A 27,531-nucleotide genomic window follows, 5' to 3' on the forward strand; every position below is an offset into this window, starting at 1 on the left:
CATTTGTTAGGACATGAATTCTTATTATTTGGATCTAACTACTTAATGAACACTACTGTTGGTATTTATTTTGGCCTGTGAGTGCATGGAAAAATTACCGATGATGGCTGTGCATGGGCCCAATAAAAGGGTTCTCATTTACCAGTGCTGATCTAGCAACTGCTGCTGCTGAATATCCAGCCTGACAGCAGCAGAGATCAATCATCCTTCAAGCAGGCCAACCAGTCCTTACACTGTGGAAAGGACCACGATTCATTTTAATTGGATTTGAGACATATTCTGGGTCTGAATTTGTCCTTCCAGCAGGGTCTCACCCAGGACTACTGTTTGAGGGCTTGCAGGATGTTTGATCCTCTAGTACAGGGATCATTTCAGACTAAGGGACCCACATGTTATGTTATGTTATGTTATGTTTTGAGACGGGGTCTTGCTGTGTCGCCCAAGCTGGAGTGCAATGGCGTGATCTCAGCTGACTGCAACCTCCGCCTCCCGGGTTCAAGCAATTCTCCTACCTCAGCCTCCTGAGTTGCTGGGACTACAGGCGCACATCACCACGCCCGGCTAATTTTTGTGTTTTTAGTAGAGACGGGGTTTCACCATGTGGGCCAGGATGGTCTCGAACTCCTGACCTCGTGATCCGGCCACCTCGGCCTCCCAAAGTGCTGGGATTACAGGTGTGAACCACTGTGCCCAGCCGGGACCCACTTTTATAGAATAGGAAAATCATTTATCCCGTCTTGCACCAAACCATCCAGAAGCTGATGACTTGATAGAGCAGTAAAAGAGTCCTTTGATAGCACAACTGATGATGAGATCCTGGAGCTTGGGCATGATACTCTGCAAGGGTGAGGTGCCCATTCTCCAGTGTTCCCAGTAGGAAGAACACATGAAAGTAGGAGTGGCTCCGCATAGCATCACTCTGTGATTCACCTGGGCAGTTTCTGCTTCCCATCTCCATAGCTCTGATGGCAAGGGGTTAAAAGATCCTGGTTCTCAGAAGAGAAACATTTCCAACAGAAGGCGCTATGAGAATCCTGTTATACTTTAAAGTACAGCTGCCACTAGGATTTGGGGCTCCTTTCCTAAATAAAGAAATCACCAGGCCGGGCAGGGTGGCTCACGCCTGTAATCCCAGCACTTTGGGAGGCCGAGGCGAGTGGATCACGTGAGGTCAGGAGTTCGAAACCAGCCCGGCCAACATGGTGAGACCCTGTCTCTACTACAAATACAAAACAATTAGCCGGGCGTGTTGGTGCGTTCTTGTAATCCCAGCGTGTGGTGGCGCGTGCTTGTAATCCCAGCTAATTGGGAGACAGAGTCAGGAGAACTGCTTGAACCTGAGATGTGGAGGTTGCAGTGAGCCGAGATTGCGCCACTGCACTCCAGCCTGGGCAACAGAGCAAGACTCCGTCTCAAACAAACAAACAAACAAAAAAAAAAACAAAAGAAAAGAAGTCACCATTTGGACAGGGTTAATGTGCTTGTTCATGTGGAGGGGGTAGGGCTGTGTTCCACAATGGAGCATGGAGGTTTGGCACACAGGTGATCTATAGGTGTCTCTTGGTACTTCCTTGTCCAGTGTTTGTGGTAAATGGACATGAGAAAGGCCCAGTGACCACCCCATGAAGTCAGCCACCGGGACCAACAGAAATACTAGCCATAGATTAAAGGAATCTAGAATGGCTAGTAGAGAAGAGTTGTTGATATCAGTTTTACCATCTGTAGTGGCTGGGGCTGTGGTTTGACCCACTTTCCTTCCTCTGGAAAGTTTCTCCAGGAAATGGCACTCACCAGAATTCTGGAGGAACTTTTTCCATGCCTTATTTGAAGCAAGTGAATCCTAATCGTATAATAGGCGAAATATAGTGAATTCTGTATTGTGGAACCCAGAGCCCCTGCCCAGCACTGATGTGCTCAAAATTCCCCCACAACTGCTGGGAACATTGGTTGGCTACAGACTCTTGTCTGGTTCCAATATGGGCATTGCTTTTGGCAATAGGTGATGGCCCTAGGTGATGGATCATTCTTGGGGGCAGCCTGAATGCACTGGTTGATCGGGGCATTTTATGGTTTTTAGTGCTACTGTAACTAGTTTAGTTTTTCCTATTTTTCAGTTGTTTGGTATGAATATATAACAATACAGTTGCTTTTGTATGTTAACCTTGTATCTCTGATCTTGTTAAGCTCATTTATTAATTTTAATAGTTTTGTAAATTCCCTGGGATGTTCTGTGTAAATCATATTATCTTTGTTTCTGATCTCTAGATTCCCTACCCCTCAGCCCCTACTTTATTCCAATTACCTAATTCTTCCTTGTTTTTAATCTGAGAGAAAAACAACTACAAATTAATCTTACAGTTTTTTAATCATTAAGTATGATATTAGCTTAGGTGTTTCAATGGCCTCTATCAATTTGAAGATATTCCCTAGTATTCCTACTTTGCCGATAGTTTTTATTTTTTATATTTTATTTATTTATTTTTTTTTGAGGCAGAGCCTTGCTCTGTTGCCCAGGCTGGAGTGCAGTGGCATAATCTCGGCTCACTGCAGCCTCTGCCTCCCAGGGTCCAGCGAGTCTCTTGCCTCAGCTTCCTGAGTAGCTGGGATTACAGGGACACGCCACCATGCCTGACTAATTTTTGTATTTTTAGTAGAGACAAGATTTCACCATGTTGGCCACTCTGGTCTTGAACTCCTGACCTCAATCCACCTGCCTCAGACTCTGAAAGTGCTGGGATTACAGGCGTAAGCCGTCGCGCCTGGCTTGCTGATAGTTTTTAATTATAAATGTGTATTGAGTTTTGTCAAATGCTTTTCCTCTACCTGTTAAAATGATGATGTAGTAAGAGAACAAAAGGAAAATTGAATTACATTAATTAATTTTTGAATTTTAAATTAACTTTGCATTCCTGGGATAAAACCATCATATTTGGAATGTATTGCTGAATTTGATTTGCTGGTATTATGCTAAGAATTTTCAGGTTTATATTCATGAGGGATATTGGTCTGTAATCGGTTTTTTTTTCTTTTCTTTTCTTGCTAATCCTGTCAGGCTTTAGAATTAGTTATCCTCGTCTCATAAAGTGAGTTACAAAGTAATCCTACCCTACCCAATCCTACCCAATTTTTAAAACGTTTGCATAAGATTGTTGTTATTTCTTCTTGAATGTTTGATAGAATTCACCAGTGGCACCATCTGGTCCTGGAATTTTATTTTGGGGAAGCTTTTGACAAATTCACTTTCTTTAATAGTTAGAGGGTTATTCAGATTTTCTGTTATTATTCATGTCAATTTTGGTAACTTGTATTTTTTTGGAGAAATTCATTCATTTCATCTAAGTTGTTGAAGTTTTTAGCATGAAGTTATCCATAGCGTTCTTTTATTATCCTTTAAGGTCTATGGGATCTATGATAATAACTGCCTCCTTTTTTTAAAAAAATATTTTTTTAAGAGCAGTTTTAAGTTCATAGCAAAATTGAGAAGAAGGTACAGAGATTTTCCATCTATCCCTTTCCCCCACTCAAGCATAGCCTCATCCATATCAACATCCCCCACCAGAGTGGCATTTTTGTGGCCATTGTTTAACCTCCACTGACACATCATAATCACTCTCAAGTCCAGAGTTTACATTAGGGTTCACTCTTGGGGTTATACGTTTTTTGGTTCAGAAAAATGTATAATGACATGTATTTATCACTGTAGTATCATACAGAATATTTTCACTGCCCTCAATATCATCTGTGCTCCACCTATTCCTGTTTCTCTGCCACTCAACCCCGGGTAATCATTTACTGTCTCCATAGTTTTGCCTTTTCCAGAATGTCATAGTTGAAATCATACAGTATGTGGCCTTTTCAGATCGGTTTCCTTCACTTAGTAATGTGCATTTAGGTTCATTCTTTTTTTGTGTATGTGACTTGATAGCTCATTTCTTACCACTGAATAATCCACCATCTAGATGTACCACAATTTGTCTGTTCACCTACAATTTGGTGAATTTGGAGGACAATTGGGTTGCTTCCAAGTTTGGCAATTATGGATAAAGCTGCTATAAACATCTGTGTGCAGGTTTTTGTGTGGACATAAATTTTCTTTTTTAGAAATTGACAAATGACATTGTATGTTTTTATAATGTACAGCATGATATTTTGAAGTACATATACATTGGGGAATGGTTAAATCTAATGGACATGTTTTCAGCTCCTTTGGGTTAATACCAAAAAGAATGATTGTGGGATCACGTGCTAAGAGTAGGTTTAGTTTTTGTAGGAAATCACCAAACTGTCTTACAAAGTGGCTGTTTCATTTCCACCAGCAATAAATGAGAGTTCCTGTTGCATTAAAGCCTCGTCAACATTTGATGTTGTCTATGTTCTGGATTTTGGCCATTCTGATAGGTGTGTCGTAGAATCTCGTTTTTTTTTTTCATTTCTCTGGTGACATGAAAAGATGTGGAACATCTTTTCATATGCTTATTTGCCATCTATATATCTTGTTCGGTGAGGTGTCTGTTAAGGTCTTTGCCCCATCTTTAATTGAGTTGTTTTCTTATTGTTAAGAGTTTTGAGAGTTCTTGGTATTCTGTGAGGGTGTAACTGAGGAGATAGGGAAAAAAGTTCTTGGTATTTTGGATAACAGTCCTTTATCAGATGTGTCTTTTGCAAACATTTTCTTCCAATCTGTGCCTTGCCTTCTCATTCTCTTGGCATTGTCTTTTGCAGAGCAGAGGTTTTTAATTTTAGTATTCAGCTTATTAATTATTTCTTTAATGGATTGTACCTTGGTGTTGTATCTAAAAAGTCATCTAGGTTTTCTCATGTGTTATTTTCTAAGAGTTTTATAGTTTTGCATTTTACACATAAAGTCCGTTTTCCATTTTGAGTTAATTTTTGTGAAGGGTGTAAGGTTTGTTTCTAGATTCATTTCTTTGTATGTGGTCCAAAGAACCAACTTTTGGCTTTCTTAATTTTCTCTATTATTGATCTGTTTTCTATTTCATTGGCTTTTCCATCATCATTGTAATTTATTTCTTTCTACTTTCTTTAAGTTTACTTTGCTGTTTCTTCTAATTTCTTAAGGTGGAATCCTAGGCCATTGATTTTAAATTTTTCTTCCAATATAAGTATTTAAAGCTATGAATTTTTATCTGGGCTGTGCTTTAGTTACATCCCACAAATTTTGACTGCTATATATTTGTCAGTTAGTTCAAATTATCTTCCAATTTATTGTTTAAAATTATTACAACTTTCAGATACGGTGTTTTCTTACATATTAATATATTATTGTTATTACTTTCTAATATCAACCTTGTATGATTTTGATCTTTAACATTTATTCAGATTTGTTTTATTGCCCAGGGTATGTTCTGTCTTGGTGATTGTATTATACACACTTGAAAAGAATGTGTTTGGTCATCTTTGGACATGAAGTTCTATAAATGTCAGTTAAAGTTGGATGATAAGTGTTGTTTGGATGTTTATGTTTTTATATTTAAAGTTTCTCCTCTTAGGCAACTAGTATAGAACCTTGCCCTTAAAAGAAGAAATCCAGTGTCAATCTTTGCCTTTCAATTGGAGTGTTTAGATCATTAATATTTAATATGATTAATTATTGACATATTTACCATAGCAACAGTGATAGGTCTGCCACTTTATTGTCTTCTGTTTCTCTGTTTTTGTTCCTTTCTTCCTCCTTTTCTGCCTTCTTTGGGATTATTTTTTAGTATTTCATTTTAGTTGCTCTATTGGTCTTTTCAGCGATATCTCTTTGTATTTACTTTTTTTATGCCCTAGGGATTACAGTATGCATACCTAACTTTTTACAGGCTACTTAGGGTTATTATTATACTAATTCACTTAAAACACAGCAACCTTGCAACCATACAGATCCTTTTATTCTCCCGTCCCCCAGAGACCTTTATGTTATAGTTGTCATGCATACTATACTTGGCAAACATCACCAAACAATATTATAGTTTTCGTTGTTGAGAGTCATGTATACTTTTATAGAACTTAAAGGAAAAATCTAGTATTTTGTGTTTTCCTATATATTTATTGTTTCTATTGCTCTTTCTTCATTCCTGAAGATGTAGCATTTCCTTTCAGCCTAATGTTGACCTTAGCTTTTCTAGCAGATCAGTCTGCTGGGGATACATTCTCTTTGTTTTTCTTTGAGAATGTATTTATTTTACTTTCATTCCTAAAGGATATTTTAGGCGGATATATAATTCTGAGTAGATGCTTGCTTCCTTGAGCACCTTAATGATGCCATTTAGCTGTCTTTTCACTTCTCTGATTTCTGGTGAAAAATCTTTGTAATGCAAACCTTATTCTCCTCTATGTGGTGTGTAATTTTTTTCTAGCTGCTTTCAAAAATTTTTTCTTTGTTTTTGGTTTCCAGCAGCTTAATTTGATGTGTGTCTAGTCATTTTCTTTAAGTTTATCCTCTTTGGAGAGTACTGAGCTTTTCAAATCGGTAAATTTTTGGCTTTCACTAAGTTTAGAATGTTTTCTACCATTGTGTCTTTCTTCCGACCTTACAAAATTCTAGTGGCAATTGTGATAAAACTTTTGAGATTGTTTCACAGGCCTCTAACTGTTCAGTCTCCTATCAATTTTTTTTCTCTGTTTTTCAGATTAGGTTATTTTTATTGATGCACGTTCAGGTTCACAGACTCTTTTCTCTCATCTCCATTTTCTTATTGAGCCCAACCAGTGAACTTTTTATGTATTGTTTATTTCACTTTTAACATTTACATTTGGTTCTTTTTTTAAAAAAAATAATAATAACTTCTCTTTCCTTGCCGAGAACCTCTTTCCATTCCATTCAGTTTTCCTTGTCCTTCCTCGATGTAGCATATTTATAGTGGTTGCTTTCCAGTCATTGTTGGGTAATTACAACATGTGCATCGTCTTAGGGTTGGCATCTTTTGATTGTCTCTTCCCTTGAAGTTGTTCACATTTTTCTTGTGTTTTGCATTGTGAGAATTTGGGATTGTATCTTGGACATGGTTAATGTTATATTTTGTAAACTCTGGGGTTTATTATAATTCTCTGGAGGATGTTGTGTTTTTGTTGTTTAGGGGATCCCTTTCTGTGTCTTTCTCTTTTTTAGGACTTCCTGCACATTTTCCATCATATCAGTTTCTTTTCTCAGTTCCTCTGGCCAGAAAGAGTTTTAACTTGGAATTTTCACTTCTGGGTTGTAGCCCTGTAATGCAGTGATCTCTTCCTGGCCTTCAGGCAAAGCTGTTAGTGAAAGGAGAAAAACAACCAAACTGGGAAATTTACTCTTCTGTGAATCACTTTTCCAAGTTTTGACTCCCCTCCAGAATTTGCTTTTATTTGTTTTTCAGAGTCCTGAAGTACTTTTTTTGTCTTTTTAAAAATTTTGCCCAAAGTAGTTGTAAACAGTGGGGAAAATAGTCTGTTTTGGGGTTTATGCCAATGTACTGGAACCAGAGCTCTCTTATCTGGCTTTTAAAAAAGATTTTCCCTTTTATTGATTTTTAGCAGCTTGACTGTATTGTATCTAAATATGGTGTGTGTGTATGTGTGTGTGTGTGTGTGTGTGTCTGTGTCTGTGTCTCTGTGTGTGTGTATCCTGCTTGGTATCCATTCGGTTTGTTAGATCTGTGTGATGTTAATTTTTATTTAACTTGCAAATTTTGGCCTTTATTTCCTCAAATATTATTTCAGACTCAATTTCTTATTTCCTTCTGGGAATCCAATTATATATATATGATACTGTTTGATATATGTGTCTACAATCATATATATGACATATTTATATGACCAGATAGTAAATAACTTAGACTTTATGGGCCATAGAGTCTCTGTTGCAACTATGCAGCTCTGTTCTTTAGTTTGAAAGCAACCACAGACAATATATATAAATGGATAAGCATGGCTGTGTTCCGATATAACTTTATTTACAAAGATAGACAGGAAGCTGTTTTTGGCACGTAGAATATAGTTTGCTGACCCCTGAGTAGGTGGTAATTGTTGCTGGAGCTACATTGTGAATTCAGAGAATCAAAGAAGTGCAAAACAGAAATGTTGGAAATAACTACAATGTAGGGAGCGGGATGGATAAAAATAAGGAGGTAGGAGATATGACTAGAAAGATATGTTAGGACTGTGTTATTATGTTCCATGTATTGCTTTATTTGAAAATAGCATGGAACAATCATAGAGTATTTTTTGTTTGTTTTCTTTCTTTTTTTTTTTTTTTTTTTTTTTGCGACAGAGTCTACTCTGCTGCCAGGCTGGAGTGCAGTGGGGCGATCTTGGCTTACTGCAACCTCCGCCTCCTGAGTTCAAGAGATTCTTCTGCCTCAGCCTTCTGCATAGCTGGGACTACAGGCACCCGCCACCGTGCCCAGCTAATTTTTGTATTTTTAGTAGAGATGGGATTTCACCATCTTGGCCAGGATGGTCTTCATCTCTTGACCTCGTGATTTGCCCACCTCGACCTCCCAAAGTACTGAGATTACAGGTGTGAGCCACTGCGCCCGGCCAATCATAGGTTTTTAAGCAATGTAATGGTAGAGTTAAACTTTCAATTTATAAAGATAATCTCTAGTAGTGTCATAGAGGATGAATGAAAAGGAGCAGATCTGCAAAGCAGGGCTACCTTTAAATTGGCAGTTGCAGTAATTCTGACAAGTGAAAATAAATGCTGAGAAAAGACAATGGGAATAGATGGAATAAAGTGGATTTAATGATATATTTAGCAGGTGACTAGATCTCAAGTGCAAATATAATAATGACTTCCATCTAGATAGAAAGGGAGGAAGAACTAGTTTCTCAAGAGTCCATTCTTGGGATTCTTCTCTCTGAATTTTCTTCTTTGGTTACCTCAGGCTTATGATTTCAGATATGCATTTGACTTCCTGGTCTGTGGTTTTTAGGTAAAACCTCTTTTCTTAAGCTCTAGCCTGTATTTTGAAAAGTCTACTGCTAGGATTCTGTCAGTCCTGTTCAGATACATTATGTTCAGTATATTCAAAATCTCCTCGTGAATGTACTGTCACTCACAAACTGCCTCTTTTCCTTTAGGCCAGTGAAACTGAAGTCTGAGGTAGGTTCTTGAGGTTGGCAATAAGAAATTATAATGAGCCAACACCCACTCACTTCACCTCCTTTTTTCAGGAGGCAGGGAGAAGTCACATTTCAGTGGGAAAGTGAGGCTTGACATGGGAGTATTTAGAAATAGTGTTTAATAATGTTTAAAAGGAAAGAAGGAAAGCAGTAGCTTAAGGAAGGAGACAAATAATTAATTTATCTTTTGGATTAGATACCTGTAGCAGATGTTCTTAGTGTCCTAGCCATATCCCTTTGGCATCCATTTGCATATTGTCTTCTGCAAACATCTGTGACTATCTGCCTGAAAAGAAACACACTTGGCCTGTGTGCAGGGCAACTCACGCGCCAGAGAGTTAATGCCTTCAGAAAAACTTTCCTCCAGTGATGGATGGGGAGTTGGTAGATAAATACCTTTGTCTCACCTGCGTTTAGGATAACTGAGCCATGTTTTCTGCTGTCTACCAGAGTTCTCCACTGGTTCAGGCCCTAGTTCCCCATCAGGGTAACTGCCTTCATAATATGTCCTTTCTTGACTTCCTTCTTTTCCCTGTTTTACTTTTGTTTTCCCTACTGGTGTTTTTCCTGGGATCACCTCGCAAAATAACTACTGCACTTGAATTCTTGAATTGAGGTCTGCTTCTGGGGAAACCCAAACCAAGGTAGACATTTGAATTTGGCATGGGAATAATAAAAATGTGTTGAGCACTTACTAAATACCAGGCATAATTCTAAGTGTGTCATCATCCAATGGGAGAGGTACTGTTTTCACCCTATTGTATGGATGAGAGAACTGAGGCACAGAGAGGTTAAAGTAATGCCAAGATCACAGTGCTGGTAAATGACAGAGCCTGTATTTGAACCCAAGTCATTTGTTTCTAAATTCTGTACCCTTAACCTATCTTGACATAGCAGGCTGAAGGAAAAGGGCAGGGATAGTAAAAAAGAGAGAGAGAATGGGAATAATTAATAGAGTAAGGCCCTGGGTTAGAGATCATTTCAAGGTGGGTGGAAGAAAAGTAAAGGGAGTACATTTGTAATGGTGTCTCTATTTTATGGTTAAATAGATGGTTAGATTCTCTGCTCTGAGTTGATGGGTAGGGGAGGGATTTTGAAGTAGCTAGAAAGGTTCTAGATTTTTATGGTAGATGTACCTTGATAGAGAGCTTAACTGGCTCTAGACCAGCAGTCTAATGATGTTCAGTAACTCCAATAGCTATTACTGTTTAGGGTTGTTATAGCTTATTGAACAAGGTTTGTAACTAACCAGTATAGAAGTGAATATAGAACATGAGCAGATAGCTCATATTAGAAGTGATATATATATAGTAAAGACTAAAGGGACAGGAAAAGGAAGAAAAAGGAGCCAGTAAAGAAGACTGAGAAGGAACCACCATCAGAGGTAGAAGGAACACTAAAGTAGAGGTTCTAGAAGCTGGTGGGACGGGGCAGGGATGTAAAGAAGTAGGCACTGTTTGGTAGTTATCGCATGTAGGAGAATGTGTGAAGGATCAAGACTGAAGATGGGCAGTTGAATTGGCTACTAGAAAGTTTGTGGTATTGAGAAGTCTTATAGACTTGCATGAGTTTGATAGTAAGGTGTTAAAGTTCAATACAATGAAGATTTTTTTTTTTTTTTTTTTGAGACAGGGTCTCACTTTGTCATCCAGGCTGGAGTGCAGTGGCATGACCATAGCTCAGTGCAGCCTCTAACTCCTGGACCAAAGCGATCTTCCCACATCAGCCATCTGAGTAGCTAGGACTACAGGCACATGCCACCGTGCCTGGCTATTTTTTTTTTTTTTTAATAGAGATGGGGTCTTGCTATGTTGCCCAGGCCAGGACCATTTTTTTCTTCAAGAAATTTAGTGATGAAGAGAGATAGAGGATTACTTAAACTTTTTTTCCCTTTTGAATTAGAGAATGACAGTAGGCCTCTAAGGTTAGAAACCACAGAAAAAAAGCATAAAGGGTAAACAAAGAGAGGGATGTATGGTTGAGCAAAATCTCAAGGATGGTTAACGAAATGGGATCTGGTGTATGAGAAGTGCATACTTGGATAGAGTAAGGGCTGTCTCTTTTGGGATGGGGGAAGGAGGAAGTTTCAGATTTGAAAAGGTCTCAGGGATATATTTTTAGCCTTTTTATCTTTCTGTGAAGAATTCCAGATTTTTTTTCTGATCTGCTTTCTAGATCTTAAATTTTCTATTCAGCTGTGTCCTGTACACTTAAACCCACCTATGGAGTCTGTGGTGTCAGTTATTTTTCATGTCTAGTTTGATTTTTTTTTCAAATGTGCTTGGTTGTTCCCCATTCCCTGCAGATATTTCAGTGATAGTCTTTTATTTCTTTAAATTCGATACACATATTCTTGTTACAATCTTTCCAAAAATCCCACCATCTGAAGTCTATTTGGGTTGTCTTTCTGTTGCCTAGTTCTGCTGTTCTCACTCAGGGTGCCTTGTATCTCTGTGTTCTTAGTTATTTGCTTGCTCTCATTCCTCTTGTAGTTCTCTGAGGCCTGGGATGAATAGATTGTATTTATGATATCATTAGAAAGTGTTACAGTTTTACAATTGCTTCAAGGCTTGAGTGTCCCTGGCCTACATAGGCTATGTTTACTTAGAGTACAAGTATGCATGAGGCAGGGTCTATAGCCACAGCTTTTCAGAGACTTCTCCTGTCACTCATGCTCCCTTCCATATTCCCCTACCCTCTTTTCTTTTTCCTTCTGCTGCTCTGCCCATTGCCAAGGTAGCTTTATTTATAGTCCTCCCCCCATGTGAAGACTTCCAAATAATATGAAGAGACTGAAGCTATATATAAGAAATCTGTTTTCATCTCTCCCCTAAATCAGGTTGAACTGTTAAAATCTCTTTCTTATTACTAATTAGCCGGCTAGGTTAAGTAAATAAAAGTTTTCTACTTAGTAATGAGATAACTGTTCCTCCCTAATTTATTCATTGATGCTTGAACATGATAGGAGTATCATTACGTTAATTACACAGAATGAGTCTGGCTTCTATGGAAAAGCTTCAGTTTACATAAGGTGCTTCATAGATTGATTTTTAAAAGTTGGTCTTGTATCCAGTGACCTTGATAATTCACTTGTTAATTCTTTATTTGTGGATTATTTTGTATTTTTTATAAATATAATTACAAATAAAAAATGCTTTACTTTTAATTTTTAACCATTATGACTTTTATTTCATTTGCATCACTTACCTTCAGTATTGTGTTAACAGAAGTGGTGATAGTACAAATCTTTGCATTTTCCTCCTATGCGTAAGTGGAAATACTTAATTTTTCAATATTCAGTATAGTTGAATACACTGTTAAAAGTAGGTTTTTTGTAGATAATCTGTATTAGATTAAGTAAAATCTGTTCCTGGTTCACCAAGGAGTTTCATGACTAGTGGTTGTTGAGTTTTAAAAATACTTTTTCTGTTTCTATTGAACTGATCATGTTTTGTTTCTTTTGTTCTGTTATTATATTGAATTATGTTGATTATGTATTCTTTCCACATGTTGTTAGACAAAATTATTCGTAGGTAAATGGCTCTCTCTTTTTTTAAAAATAAAAGGGGTAATTCACATACCATAAATTCACCCTTTTAAAGTATACAGCTTATTGGTTTCCAGTATATTCACAAAGTCATACAACTAAACATTTTTGTCACTCCGTAAATCCCAAAGCTATTAGCAGTCAGTTTCTATTCTCCTTTCTATCAGTTTCTGGCAACTACTACTTCCTGTTTTTATGAATTTGCCTAACTAGACATTACATATAAATGGAATTATACAATTTATGACCTTTTGTTGCCATTGTTTCTTTCACTTAGCATAATGTTTTCAAGGTTCATCCATGTTGTAGCATGAGTCAGTACTTCATTCTTTTTTTATGGGTAAACAACATTCTCTTATATGGAAGTGCTACACTTTATACATTCATTAGTTGGTAAGCATTTGCATTATTTCTACTTTTTGGCTGTGCAGTATTTTTGCTTCTATGTTCATAGGAGATATTGGTCCGAAATTTTTGTATTTTGAAATGTTCTCTTCAAATTTTGATATCAGAGTTATGCTTGTCTTATGAGTTGGGAAATGTTTCTTCTTTTTATGTTGTCTAGAAGAGTCTAACATTGATAATGTTTGAAAGAACTACCAGTGAATTTTTAAAGTATTTGGAAGAATTCACCAACAAAGCCATCTGAGTCTAGAGTTTTCTTTGTGGGTAGGTTTTGATTAGGGATCCAGCTTTTTTTCAATATATAGAAGACTATTCAGATATTACATTTTTTTCCCTTGTTTAATGTTGAGAAGTTACATTTTTTCAAGGAATTTATCCATTTTATTTGTCAAATTTATGGGCAGCATCTGTAGTGATGTCTCCTTTCTTATTTCTCATATTGGTAATTTGTGCTTTTACTTTTTTCCTGACCATTTTTGCTCTAGGTTTATTATATTTATTTCATTTTATTTTAAAATATCTGCTATATATTTAATTCACAAATAATCGTACATATACATGGGGTATAATATGATATTTTGATACATGTTTACAATGTGTAATGATCGAATCGGGATAATTAGCATATTATCACTTCAGACATTTATCATTTTATTATTTCTTTGTCATGAGACCATTCAAAATCCTCTCTTCTAGCTGTTTGAAGTTGTATAATACATTGTTGTTTATGATAGTCACCCTGTGGTGCTATATAACACTCAAACTTACTCCTACTTTCTAGCTCTGATTTTGCATCTATTAGCCAACCTCTGGCTACTCTTCAACAACTCTTCTACTCTCTACTTTTATGAGATCAACTTTTTTAGCTTCCACATGTGAGTAAAAACATGCCATATTCATCTTTCTTTGCCTGGCTTCTTTAACTTAAGATACTGTCCTCCAAGCTCATCCACGTTGCTGCAAATGACAGAATTTTACTCTTTTTTAATCACTAAATGGTATTTCATTGTGTATATATATCACATTTTCTTTATCCATTCATCTGCTCATGGAAACATAGGTTGATTCCACATCTTGGCTATTGTGAATAGTGTAGCAGTGAACATGGGAGTTCTGAATCTTTTCAGCATACGGACTTTTTTCCTTTGGATATACACCCAGTAGTGGAGTTGCTGGATCATATGGTAGATCTGTTTTTAGTTTTTTCAGGAGCCTCCATTCTATTTTCCACAACGGTTGTACTAATTTACATTCCCATAAACAGTGTATGAGTTCTACTTTCTCCACATCTTCAATAGCATTTATTTTTTTGTCTTTTTGTTATGTATGCTAATCTTTTCAGAGAACCAGTTTTTGGCTCCTTGATAATCTCTATTGAATGTCTGCCTTCCATTTCATTGGTATCTACTCTTATTTTTATTTCCTTTCTACTGCATATTTTGCATTTAATTTGTGGTTTTCTTTCTAGCTTCTTGAGTTGTAAGTCTAGATAATTTACTTTCCGTGTTTTTTTTTTTCAATATATGCATTTATGTGTATGCAAAAGGCGATGCATTTTGTGGAAGTACTGTGTTAGCAGCATTCTACCAATTTTGTTATGTCATATTTCATTTTCATTTTATGGAAAATATTTTCTGATTTCCATTGTGACTAGTTCTTTGACCCATGGTTTATTTAGAAGTCTTGTTTTTTTGATTGCCAAACATTTGGGAATTTCTTAGTTTTGTTTTTTTTTTTTTTTTTAATTTCTGGTTTAATTTTTCCATGACCAGAGAATTAACCTTATCGTTCAGTCCTTGGAAATTTGTTTAGACTTCGTCTGTGGTCCAGCCTATTATCTATTTTGGTAGATGTTCTATATGCACTTGAAAAGAATATGCATTCTACTGTTGTTGGATATGTTTCTGTATGTATGCCAGTTAGGTCAGGTTGATTAAATATGGTTTGTTTGTTTGTTTGTTTTGAGACGGAGTCTCGCTCTGTCGCCCAGGCTGGAGGACAGTGGTGTGATCTCGGCGCACTGCAACCACCACCTCCCCGGGTTCAAGCGATTCTCCTGCCTCAGCCTCCTGAGTAGCTGGGATTACAGGTGCGTGCCACCACGCCCGGCTAATTTTTGTATTTTTAGTAGAGATGGTATTTCACCATGTTGGTCAGGCTGGTCTCGAACACCTGACCTCGTGATCCACCTGCCTTGGCCTCCCAAAGTGCTGGGATTACAGGCGTGAGCCACCGCACCTGGCCGATTAATCATGTTTTCAAGTTTTTCTTTGTCAGTGCTGTTTTGGTCTCTACTTGTTCTATCAATTACAGAGAGGTATGTTAGAATCTATTCTTTCAATTTTGGATTTGTATTTTCCCATTTTACTTCTGTCAGTTTTGCTTTATATATTTTGAAGCTGTGTTACTGGATGCATTCAAATTTAGGAGTGTTATGATTTCCTAATGATTTGACCCTTTTGCCATTTAGAAATGTTCTTTTCATTTGTTTTAATACTGTTGCCTTAAAAATTACTTTGTCAAATATTAAAATAGCCACTCCAACTTTTTTTGGGACACTGGAGAGTGTGCTTGAGATACATCTTTTTCTGTCCTTTTAGCATGTATCCTTTCATTTAAAATTATGATATTACAGTTATTAAAGGAAGACTTTCCTTCAGTATTTCTTGTAATATTGGTCTCTTGACAGTGAATTATGTCAGCTTTCATGGATCTAAAAACATCTTTATTTTTGTCTTCCTTCTTAAAGGATACTTTTAGAATCCTGTATGTGAATTATGTCAGCTTTCATGGATCTAAAAACATCTTTATTTTTGTCTTCCTTCTTAAAGGATACATTTAGAATCCTGTATGTGAATTATGTCAGCTTTCATGGATCTAAAAACATCTTTATTTTTGTCTTCATTCTTAAAAGATACATTCTTAAAGGTTATATGATTCCAGGTTACTTTCCCCCACCTCCAACCCCCATCCCTCCAGTCTACCACCTCCCTCTCCCCACCCCCCAGCACTTTTCAACACAAAGAATGGAAACTACCAATTTTATTGTTCCTTTAAGTGTATCTCTTCTCTGGCTGCTTTAAAGATTTTCTCTTTATGCTTTGCGTTATATTATGACCATGCTGTGCCTAGGTATGCTTTTCTTTGCATTTTCCTGATTAAAGTTCCCTGAGTTTCTTGAATCTCTCAGTTGATTTCTTTCTTCACTTTTGGGAAATTGTCAGTAATTATCTTGTCATATATTGCTTTTGTTCCATTCTTTTTTCTCTCTTTCTGGGATTCCAATTATGTGAATGAGACCATTTGACTTTGTCCCACATGTCTCATTCTCTGTTTTGTTCATCCCATTTTTGTTTCTGTGATTGAATTCTGTTATTTATTTATTTATTTATTTTTTGCCTGTTTGCAAGTCTGTGAAACCTGTTTTTCTGTAACTTACTCTGCTTTTAAAATCATATGAGAAGTTCTTAATTTCAGATGTTTATTTTTCAGTTTCAGAATGTCCACTTGGTTCTTTTTTTATAAATTATGTTGAAAATTGCCAATTGCATTATTTTACACATATTGTTAATCTCTGCATCTCAGGTACTTGCCTCCTAACGTTAATATCTGGGTTTTCTGTGAGTCTGACTAATTTTCTGGTTTTCTCTTGATTATGTGTCTGCCACATATTTTGCTTCTTTTGATGTCTCTTAATGTGTTTACTTAGTGTCTCCAAACTAGACTAACACTGTGTATGAATGAACATGATTTTCTTTCAGATGATGTGTTTTCTCCTAGAGAGGTTTGCTCTTTGCTGTGTCAGACAGATAGAATGAGGAGTTTGATTATCTCAATCCAGTGAGCTCCCTCCCTCTACTAGGACCACATAGACTGCTCCCTCCCTCTACTAGGATTCTGTCTTCTTACGGAAGTTTTCTCTTCCCTTTTGACTCAGCCTCTCTTTTTTTTTTTTTTCTGAGATGGAGTCTTGCTCTGTAGCCCAGGCTGGAGTGCAGTGGCGCGATCTTGGCTCTTGGCTCACCGCAACCTCTGCCTTCCAGGTTCAAGTGGTTCTCCTGCCTCAGCCTCCCGAGTTGCTGGGATTACAGACACACACCACCACACCCAGCTAATTTTTTGCATTTTTGGTAGAGACGGGGTTTCACCATGTTGGCCAAGCTGGTCTTGAACTCCTGACCTCAAGTAATCTGCCCGCCTCAGCTTCCCAAAGTGCTGGGATTACAGGAGTGAGCCACCGCGCTCAGCCTTGACCCAGCCTCTCTATCATCCTTCAGTGTTCCAGTTCCATTTCTGAGGAGATACACCACTGGGAAAGCTGTCTATGTATCTGGAGCTTTCCTAGATTCTAGTCTGTCATTTCAGCCCACGTGGACATCTAAAGCACTACTAGTCTCTTGTTTCCTTTATTAGAGTTCCTCTGATTAAGCCAAGCTCAGTCCTTACTCATGCCCAAACTCTGCAATTATCCCCATGGAAGAACAAGCCAGTGGTCTCAGCTGCCTTGGAAGTGCTCTTCCACCTCTGGATTTTTCGTTCTTTTAGTCCTCATTGCTTCCACAGCTTTCTCATGTTGGTTAGTCTAGTCTTTGACGCAGGCGCATTGGCCTGCCTCCTATCTAATCACTTACTTTAGGGAAGTGGAAGTCAGAAGTTTATCTTTATAAAAAGAAAAGGCAGATAATTTTAGGAGTGCTTATTTTTATAAGCATAGTGATGTTTTGAATAGTTTTATCTGTGTTGCATACTCATAGCTATAAAGCATTTTTTTCCTTTCTGATATGGACCTGTTTATCAAAATATGCCCCAGATCTGGGGTGAGCAAACAAAGACCCACAGACCAGTGAGACCCAATTCTTGTTTTTATGTAGCCTGTGAGCTAAAAATGGTTTTTACATTTTTAAAAGGTTGAAAAGAAAATAAAAAAGGAAGAGAATGTTTTGTGAGTATTATGTGAAATTTGGAAGTTTTATTGTAATATATGCACACTCCTCTCTTTATGTGCTGCCAATGGCTGCTTTCGTGCTGTAACCATTGAGTAGTTGCAACAGAGATCTTGTGACTCACAAAGTGTAAAATATTTGCTGTGTGGCCCTTTGCAGAAAAAATTTCCCTATTCCTGCTTTAGATCACAGGCGCAGGAATTTTTTATTTCTTATTACTAAGAGAAATTAAGCGAAAGATTGAAACCATTTTATTCCAGAAGTTCTGTAAATTTGGATTTATTAAAATCTTAGCATTTTAGAGGATTTAGAAGGAACCTCAGTCTCCTTCATCTCTTTATTTTGCAAATGAAGCAGATTTGAGTGAAAGAGGTTTTAAAATTATGACTACATTTTTGGTATAAAGTATACTCAGTAATAAGCTGATAGAGAAACTATTGATCTATATCACTGAACAATTTGCAAAATTGATTTGTCCTTATATTGCAGAAGTATTTGGTTTTTCTTAAACAACGTAGCTCTTAAGAAAATATTTTTGGAATTTTTAAAGTAAATATTTTAAGATAAATATTTAAGGCATGTTAATAGCCTTTCCCTTTTATTGTCAACCACAATTCTTTCAAATCTCATGGATATGAAGTTATTTTTGTGAGAAGACTAAAAGTCTTACAGGACCAATTCCAGACATTCTTCATTAAGCTTCGATTGATTTAGAATATAAAGCCCTAAATCATCAGAAATTCCAAGGTAAATTGTTAATGTGTAAGACTGGTTTTTAGAGTTTCTCTTTTATATTCTCATCCTCAGATATCGTGAAAGGTTTAAGCTTAGTTCTCAAATATAGAGATATAATGGTGTGTTATATTACTAGCAAAGGGCATTTTTAAATTTTCCAATGTTGAATACAAATTTTGTTTATATAATTTTCAACTTATTACTGGCTCTTTTAGAAAACCTCTACCTCTACCTCTGCAAACCAAATCAACAACAACAAAAAAACACAGTAGAAGTAATTTATAATTAATTTGGGAATAGCTAGTTCTTGGATGGTCTATACTTAAGAATTGATGGGTTCAGATTCATTAGAATTGTTACAACCAACTAAATGCCATCATGCATAGAAAGTAGTATTTTAGAAATGTACGTAAAGTCATTTGAACTTTAAAGAAGTTCTATTAGATATAACAGACACAAACATTGGTCTCTAATTGGGAAAATTTAAGTCAGTTATAACTAGTCTTTAGGAAATCTATCTGAATTTGGATTTATATGTTCTACTTCTCTGAAAATTGGTTTGGAATAAATTTTGATGCTTTTATAAGTTATATAGAAGAGGCTAACCTCTTAGTAGTTACATATTCCTGTTGCTCAAATACCTGATTTCACTCAGGTAATCTTTAATATAAAGGAAAGTTGGTTTCCTAAATAGTAAGAAGAATACTTATTGTGTTTTATTTATTTATTTGTTCATCTGATATTTATTGACCATCCATGATGTTTCACATTGATGCAGGTGCTGAAAGTACACATTTGAAATAGACATTTGTCATGCCCTCACGATGCTAGTAGTTGAGTAGATTCTATAAGCAGGTATATGTATTTATGTTTAGCATTTGGCACTGTTAATCTTTCTCTTTCTCTTTACTTTTATGGCATACTATCTTGTGGAAATCTCATCCACATACATAGTTTCCATGACCTCCTTTGTGCTAAAGTCTGTGCAAATAATCCCAAAGATAACTCCTTAGTGGGCCTTTCTGGCTAGATATGCTTTAAATGCACTCATGTATCGATACCATAGATGTAGATACCTTATTTTAATCTCTGAGTAAGGCATGTAGCTGTAGCTCTCAACTTCCTCATTTCTCCCCTTCCTCACTCTTTCTCTTATACTTTTTCTTTCTCTTAAAATACTTGAGTACTATATCCCAGGAACTTTTCTGGACAGAGGCTCGAGTAGTGAACAAGAAAGACAGGGCCCCTGCACTATTGGAGCTTATAGCTTGGCAAGGAAGCAATACATTAAACAGCTCCATACATAATTACAGTTATTGGCTGTACAATGATACATAAATATACGATGAATGAGAGTGTATATTAGGGAAACTCATCCAGTGTGGGGAGTTAGACTTAAGTGACACTTACGCTGAGACCTCGAAGATAAGTAGTGGTTAACAGGAGAAGACGTGGTAGAGAATTTCAGGAAGAGGGAAGACCTTTGTGAAAGTTGTGATGAAGCTTAACAGGTTCAGACAACTGAAAAGAACATCCTTCTTGCTGGAGTATGATGAATCAGGTGGAAAAGAATGCAAAATGAGGCAGGAGAGGTCGATGGAGGTCAGTTATTGGAAGAGGATCTTTTAAACGATGTCAGTGCTTTTGGACTTTATCTTAAGAGAATTGAGAAGATACTGATTTTTAAGCTGGGGAATTATCCACTCAGGTTTGTGTCTTTAAAAGTTGAGTTAGGTTCCTATGTGAATAATGGATTGAAGGGTATGGCTGTGCAGAAATGAGTTAAGCTTTTGCAGTGGTCCAGGTAAGAGGTGGTGGTAACCTAGCTTATTAGCATTGCAGCAGTAAAGACGGTGTGGACAGATTCAAGAACTGTTTATGAGATATAATTGACCAGATTTTGTGATTATTTTGATTTCAAGAGTGAAACTGAAGGAAATGTCAAGGATAACATTTTCACTGCTTGTTACTCTTGTCTATTTGTTGACATTTTGGTATTTTGAAGTTAAACATCTTCAAAATCAAACCCATTACTTTTTTTCCAGCAGACTAACTCTTCCTTCTGACTTCTCTATTTTTATGAATGGCATTGTCTACCTCCAGGTGACCTAGGCTTAAAACTTTTCTCTTTTGTCACTGCTGTCACTAAATTAGTTACCAGATCTTAAGGACTTGACCCCTTCAGCATCTGGAACAACCTCCTCCCCTTCGCTCTCCCCCCAGTTCCCTCTTTTTTTCCCTCCCCCTCCTCCTTCATCCTTTTTTCGTTATTACAGCAGTAGTATCCTCTTGTTAGATCACTAAACTGTGCTTTCCATTCAAGTCTCTGAGCTCCTTGAGGGCAAGAACTGTCTTTTTCATTTTTGTGTCTTTACTATTTTGCGTCTCAGCATGGTGAACATAAAACATATTCAGTGGAATGAAAATAAAGTATTTTCCCTGCTTCTTGTTTCTTGCACCATAATTTTTATTCTTTATCATGTATATTTTTTCTGTTTCTCAAAGTTATTCAGGGGCTTCCTTTTGCTTAAAGAATAATTTGGTCTTAGGACTGTGAGATAATGAATGTATCCAGACTGGCTGCTGGAGGTATAAAGTATATGAGTTGGGGATTTTCCTATAGTAGTTTAGTAAAAAGTGGCTCTTAAGTCCCTTTGCACTGTAGCCCTCACTACCAAAAAGAGCAGATTTTTTTTCTTGGAAACATCACTGATATTTGTAAACATCCCACTATGGATAAAGTATAAAATACTTCATTTGATGCCTTTTTAATGTTTTAAGTTTATATATGTTTTTGCAGAATTCGAATTTTTGTCATCATTTAATATATATTGTATATTGCTTAGCTGCCCCATGTTATCTTCTCAATAGCTACTTTATATGTTAGTATCTTGTATGTGTATGTAAAGTATATTGTTTCACATAAAGAAAGTTTGCAAGAAAAAGATCCAAATGCCTATTTTGGAAATACCCATTTTTGATAGCTTCGTATGTCCTAATATGAACATTCATATTTTTTTCCCATTTTTCTTTTAATATTTAGGAATAAGAAAATTTTAAATAAGAAGAAATTGAAAAGAAAACAGAAGAGCAAATCAAAAGTGAAGACAAGAAGCAAGGTAAAGCTGCTGGTAATTTATAAGGAATAGGACTTTTTCATATGGTGATTTGAATAAAAATGCCAAGATTAAAAAATATAAGTATAATTAAACCATTTTGTTAGTATGTGCTGAAGTAATTTTGTAAAAGCCCTTTATGATTTGGTTTCTCTTTTAGTTTCGTCTTTCTTTTGGGTATTTCTTTTCTTTCTTGCCTTTTTTTTTTTTCTTTTTTGAAACAGGGTCTTGTATTGTCACCCAGGCTGGAGTGCAGTAGTTTCCTGGGCTCAAGTGATCCTTCTGTCTCAGCCTCCTGAGTAGCTGGAACTACAAGTAAATGCCACCACACCCAGCTAATTGTTAAGTTTTTTGTAGAGACAGGGTCTCACGGTGTTGGCGAGGCTTGTCTCGAACTCGTGAGCTCAAGCAATCCTCTTACCTCAGCCTCCCAAAGTGCTGGCATTGCAGGCATGAGCCACTGTGCCCAGCCTGTTTTTGGGAGTTTCTTGACCAGTAGCCTGGAAGTTAATATCTGGATGTTGAAAATTATTTGTTATTTATTCTTATTATCTTTGATCCGTCCTTTGGGGGAACATATCCACTTCTGTTCTCTTTTTTCAATCTGACTACAGGTACTAGAAACTTGAGTAAAACTAGCTTGTAAACTGGGACTTGGATTTGGGTTCATCATATGCCTTTCTTGACAGGAATTAGGGAAACTTGGTGTGTCCATATTGTTCCGAGCCTCTTTTGACTGTTGGTAGCTGCGCAAAAGAAAAGGCAATATGGAATATTTGAATTAGGTGAGACCTTAGAAACCAAGAATCTATTTTCACCTAATGCGGAGATCTCTATAAAATCCATCTTTTTTATACTAAACATTTTCAGTGACCAGAGCACTTTATATAACAGTCCCTTTTCTACTGAACATCTAGACAGAAGGAAGAGAAGAGTCATAACTGTGATTCCTGAACGGCTTCACTCTGAGTTAAAGAAACAATAGATTTACTGGGCCTGTATAGCAACTGTAGAGGCAGTTGTTTCCTACACTTTTAAGTTAGTGTTTTTATTATTGTAACTGAGAGAAATCTACTTCCAAGTAGCAAACCTAAAATAAAATGAAAGGTTGGGGGATGGCATTTATTTGGTGGCTCTATCTTGAGACACAGCTGGATCCAGGGATGAAATAATATCATCGGCCTGTAATCTCAGCACTTTGGGAGGCTGAGGCTGGCAGATCACGAGGTCAAGAGGTCGAGACCATCCTGGCCAACATGGTGAAACCCTGTCTCTACGAAAAATACAAAAATTAGCTGAGCATGGTGGCGCGTGCCTATAGTCCCAGCTACTCAGGAGGCTGAGGCAGGAGATTGCTTGAACCCAGGAGAAGCAGGTTGCAGTGAGCTGAGATCGCACCACTGCACTCCAGCCTGGCGACAGAGTGAGACTCCGTCTCAAAAATAAATAAATAAATAAAATAATCAAGCCCGTATTTTCAGCTCTTGCTTCTGCCTTCCTGTGTGTGTGGACTTATTACCTGTGACTGAGGGCTGAGGCTGCCAGCAGCTCCAACTCCATTTGCTCTGAGCAAGAGGCAATCTTTTCTACTAGTCATAGCAGAAAGTCTTGGGTAGGATTTTCGGTTTACCTGCATCATTTGCTTTGACCACGGAGATATGGGATACTTTGGTTAGACTGAGTTATATTTTTAACCCTGAGATGGGCAGTGGGTGAGCACCCTGGTGAATAGGCCACATGGAATGAGGGAGGAATAGTTACCCTAAGGAAAGTGTTGCCGGGAAGGCAGAAAAATAATGTCTGTTCACTGTATCCCTTCTCATTACTTCTGCTTCTGGGATAGAGGAGGGAAGTGGAGTGCATTGTCAATATACAGAAAACCTCTAACAAATACAATCATTCCAACCTCTATCCCTTTTCAACTTTTTGGTGCTATGTGCAAATCAGAGTATGGGAATCTTGAATATCTTTTAAGTTTTTTTAAGGTTTGATTTGGTGATTTTCCTGAAGTGGTGTCATATGATATCCAGGAAGAGGTGAGGAGAAGTCAAGGTCTTTTGTCCCCTTCAATTCGGCCTCCAACTAGCTTTGTGCCCTCAGTAATTCAGTTTTTTTCCTCTTGCCTTCAGGATTTCTATATCTTCTTTTTAAGAGTAGTTTGAGATAACAGTTATACAAGTAAGTTCATTGATTTATTCCTCAAACATTAATTGCATGCTGAGTATGTGCAGGCATTATGCTGGGTGTTTGGGATACAAAGATGAGTAAGGGGCATTTTTTGCTCATGGAAAGCATATAAAGTAGTAAAATGGTGTTGTTAGTCTCCTTGACCTGTATTACTTTTTCCAGATTATTTTTCATCTACCCTCTTTTTGAAAGTTATTTTTAAAATGCCATTTAGCTGGCATTTTATCTACTTTATATATTTTTTATATATATATATATAGCCATTATATCTACTTTATGGCTATCATCAACCCCTCTATTTCTCCTCATCCATCAGTCATCTCCTTTATTTAATTTCCATCTTACCTAGGTTAGATACCACAGTCTTTCTTTCTAGAAAAACTCTTATTTAATCTGTAACAAATTACACAAACTTGGTGGTTTAAAATAACACTCGTTATCTCACAGTTCTGGAAATCTGAAGTCCAAAATGGATCTCACTGAGCTAACATCAAGGTGTCAGCAAGGCTGTATTCCTTCTGGAGGCTCTAGGAAGGAATCTGTTTTTTTGCCTTTCTAGTTTCTATAATAGAGGCTGCTCGGATGTCTTGGCTTGTGGCCCCCTTCCATCTTCAAAGCCAGTGGTGGTTGGTTGAGTTTTCTCATGTGGCATCACTGATAGTTTTCTGTTGTTTTATCTCCTCCTCTCACTGTCCAGCCTCCCTCTTTCACTTGTAAGGACGCTTGTGATTACATTGCCCATCCAGATAATCTGTACATTTCAAAATCCTTAGTTTAATCACATATACAGAGTCCGTTTTGCCATGTAAGGTAACATTCACCTGGGTTCTGGGGAATTAGGGTGTAGATGTTTTTGGAGGCTATTATTTACCTACCATATCTCCCTTGTATATTTGTTGCATTAATCTGACAAAACTCAATCTTGTGTGAATCCAGTTCTTTTGTCCCTCCCTTAAGGTGAGTTCCATGTGCTGCCAAAAAGAGTTATACAAGAGTTAACTGATAACAATACACATTCATGATCATCAATCTCAAGTATACCATAGCCAGACTCTCTTATTATTTTTTCTGGTCAAATAGTTCTCTTTTCTTCTGTGATTATTTCAGACCTTTGCCATGCTCCTCAAACCTCTGATAAATTCTACCTTCCAGCATATAACTTCACTTTCTTACAGGAGAAATCAAATTCATTACTCAGAAAAGTTCCTCAACTTCCTGATCCCAAATATGTCTGTCTTCAGGCTTCTCAGTGGCTGAGCCTGACATAGCGATTTGAAGTTTGTAGTTCAGTAAGTTTTGAAAGTTAACATTCATGCATAGAAGCACTACTGCAGTCAAAGTTCAGAACATTTCTATCATCTCCAGGGGTTTTCTTTTTTTCTTTTTTTTTTGAGACAGAGTCTCGCTCTGTATCCCACGCTGGAGTACAGTGGTGTGCGATCTCAGCCCACTGCAGCTTCTACCTCCTGGGTTCAAGCAATTTCCCCGCCTCAGCCTCCTGAGTAGCTGGGATTACAGGCGCCAGCTACCATGTCCAGCTAATTTTTGTATTTTTAGTAGAGACAAGATTTCACCATGTTGGCCAGGCTGTCTCAAACTCCTGACCTCAGGTGAACCACCCGCCTTGGCCTCCCAAAGTGCTGGGATTACAGGCACGAGCCACCGCGCCCGGCCGGTTTTCTTATCCTCTGCTGATTCCATCCCTCCCTATAACCCTGGCTGTAGACAACCACAGATATATTTTCTGTCACTGTAGATTAGTTTTCATTTTCTAGAACTTCATATAAATGTGATCATATTGTGAGTACTCTTTTTTTTTTAATCTGGTGTCTTTCCCTCAGCATAATGATTTGTGTTCATGTTGTTGTATGTCAATAGTTCATTCCATTTTTTTGCTGATTTTATATACATATATATGCACGTGTATGTGTATGTGTGTGTGTTCATTTTTCTTGGGTGCATACTGAGGAGTGGAATGGTTGGGTGGTTTTTCCTTTGATTTGCCAGAAGGACTCATAAGTCTCACAAGCAATTTATACTCATGGCTAAGATTTATTACAACAAAGGATACAGAGCAAGCAGCAGGAAAAAGGTATGTGTTTGTGATGTATAGGGAGTTATGGCATAGGCTTCCTAGTTCTTCGTTGACTGAGCTTTCATGTCAGAAAGAAAGACATGCTTTCTCTCTGGCAGTGAACTACAGAGAAATGTGTATATTGTTTTTGCTCAGGTGAGTTTTAGAATTCAAGACTTTTTGTGGTTTTGGTCACATAGACATATCTTGTTAGTCAATCAGACATGGTAAGTGAAACTCAGGTACACATCGTAAAGCTTGATGTTTGTAGATGCAGAGCAGTCTGACAGGCCAGGAGGCATGGTCCATTGCTCCATGTGTTCATAACACAGTCTTCAATCACTACCGCAAAGAAAACTCTAAACATCCGCATTCCCAAAGGTTAGCCAAGGGTCAATCATGGTTTCCTTGGGGAAATACAAGGAGTAAGCAATCATGCCTGTGGCATTAACTTTTTCCTCAGAGTTGGCACGGTAAATGTACGTTTAGCTTTTTTTTTTGAGACGGAGTTTCGCTCTTGTTCCCCAGGTTGGAGTGCAGTGGCACGATCTCGGCTCACCGCAACCTCCACCTCCCAGGTTCAAGCAATTCTCTTGCCTCAGGCTCCTGAGTAGCTGGGATTACAGGCATGCACCACCACGCCCAGCTAATTTTGTATTTTTAGTAGAGACGGGGTTTCTCCATGTGGAGGCTGGTCTCGAACTCCTTACCTCAGGTGATCTGCCCGCCTTGGCCTCCCAAAGTGCTGGGATTATAGGCGTGAGCCACTGCACCCGGCCTGTATGTTTAGCTTTTTAAGAAACTAGAAAACTCTTTTCCAAAGTGGTTGTTCCAATCTGTAGTCCCACCAGTAGTATATGACCAATCTAGTTGCTTCCTATCTTTTCAAACATATGGTATTCGCTTTTTAAATTTCAGTCAGCCTACTGAGTAGGGGTTTCCCATTGTGGTTTTAGCTTGCTTTTCTCTAATGACTAGTGATGTGAAATCTTTTCATGTACCTTTTGCCATTCTTATTTTTTGATGTGAAATGTCTGTTCAGATCTTGCCTCTTATTTTTGTAATTGTCTTCTTATTATTGAATTGCCTGAGTTTCTCATATATTCTAAATACAAGTCTTTTGTCAGATATCTGCATTCCAAATACATTTCTCCTATTCTGTGGCTTGCTTTTGGGGTAAGAATTGCCATTTTAATGATATTGAATTTTCCAATCCATGAACATGGTATATATCTCCATTTATTTAAGTCTTTAAGTTTCACTCAGCAACACTTTTTTGTTTTCAGTGTGTAGGGTTTACACATATTTTATTACTTTTATTTACAATTATTTTATATTTTTGATGTTATTGTAAATGCAGTTAGTTTTGAAAATTTATTTTGCTTTGAGATGATTTTAGTATGAATGCAGTGTGTATGTGTT

General features: G+C 37.3%; 1 protein-coding gene across 22 annotated transcripts in view; it reads left to right on the forward strand.

The window, feature by feature from the left end:
- MYCBP2 (MYC binding protein 2) overlaps window positions 1–27,531 on the forward strand; it is a 284,800-nt gene that overhangs the window by 8,598 nt on the left and 248,671 nt on the right. For all 22 annotated transcript variants that reach the window (XM_055244152.2, XM_055244162.2, XM_055244155.2 and 19 more), the window contains exon 2: window positions 21,776–21,851. In XM_055244152.2, coding sequence (XP_055100127.2) covers window positions 21,776–21,851 — 76 coding nt within the window. The remainder of the gene's footprint in view (window positions 1–21,775; window positions 21,852–27,531) is intronic.

The sequence above is a fragment of the Symphalangus syndactylus genome, chromosome 15 (genome assembly GCF_028878055.3).
Source record: "Symphalangus syndactylus isolate Jambi chromosome 15, NHGRI_mSymSyn1-v2.1_pri, whole genome shotgun sequence".
NCBI lineage: Eukaryota > Metazoa > Chordata > Mammalia > Primates > Hylobatidae > Symphalangus > Symphalangus syndactylus.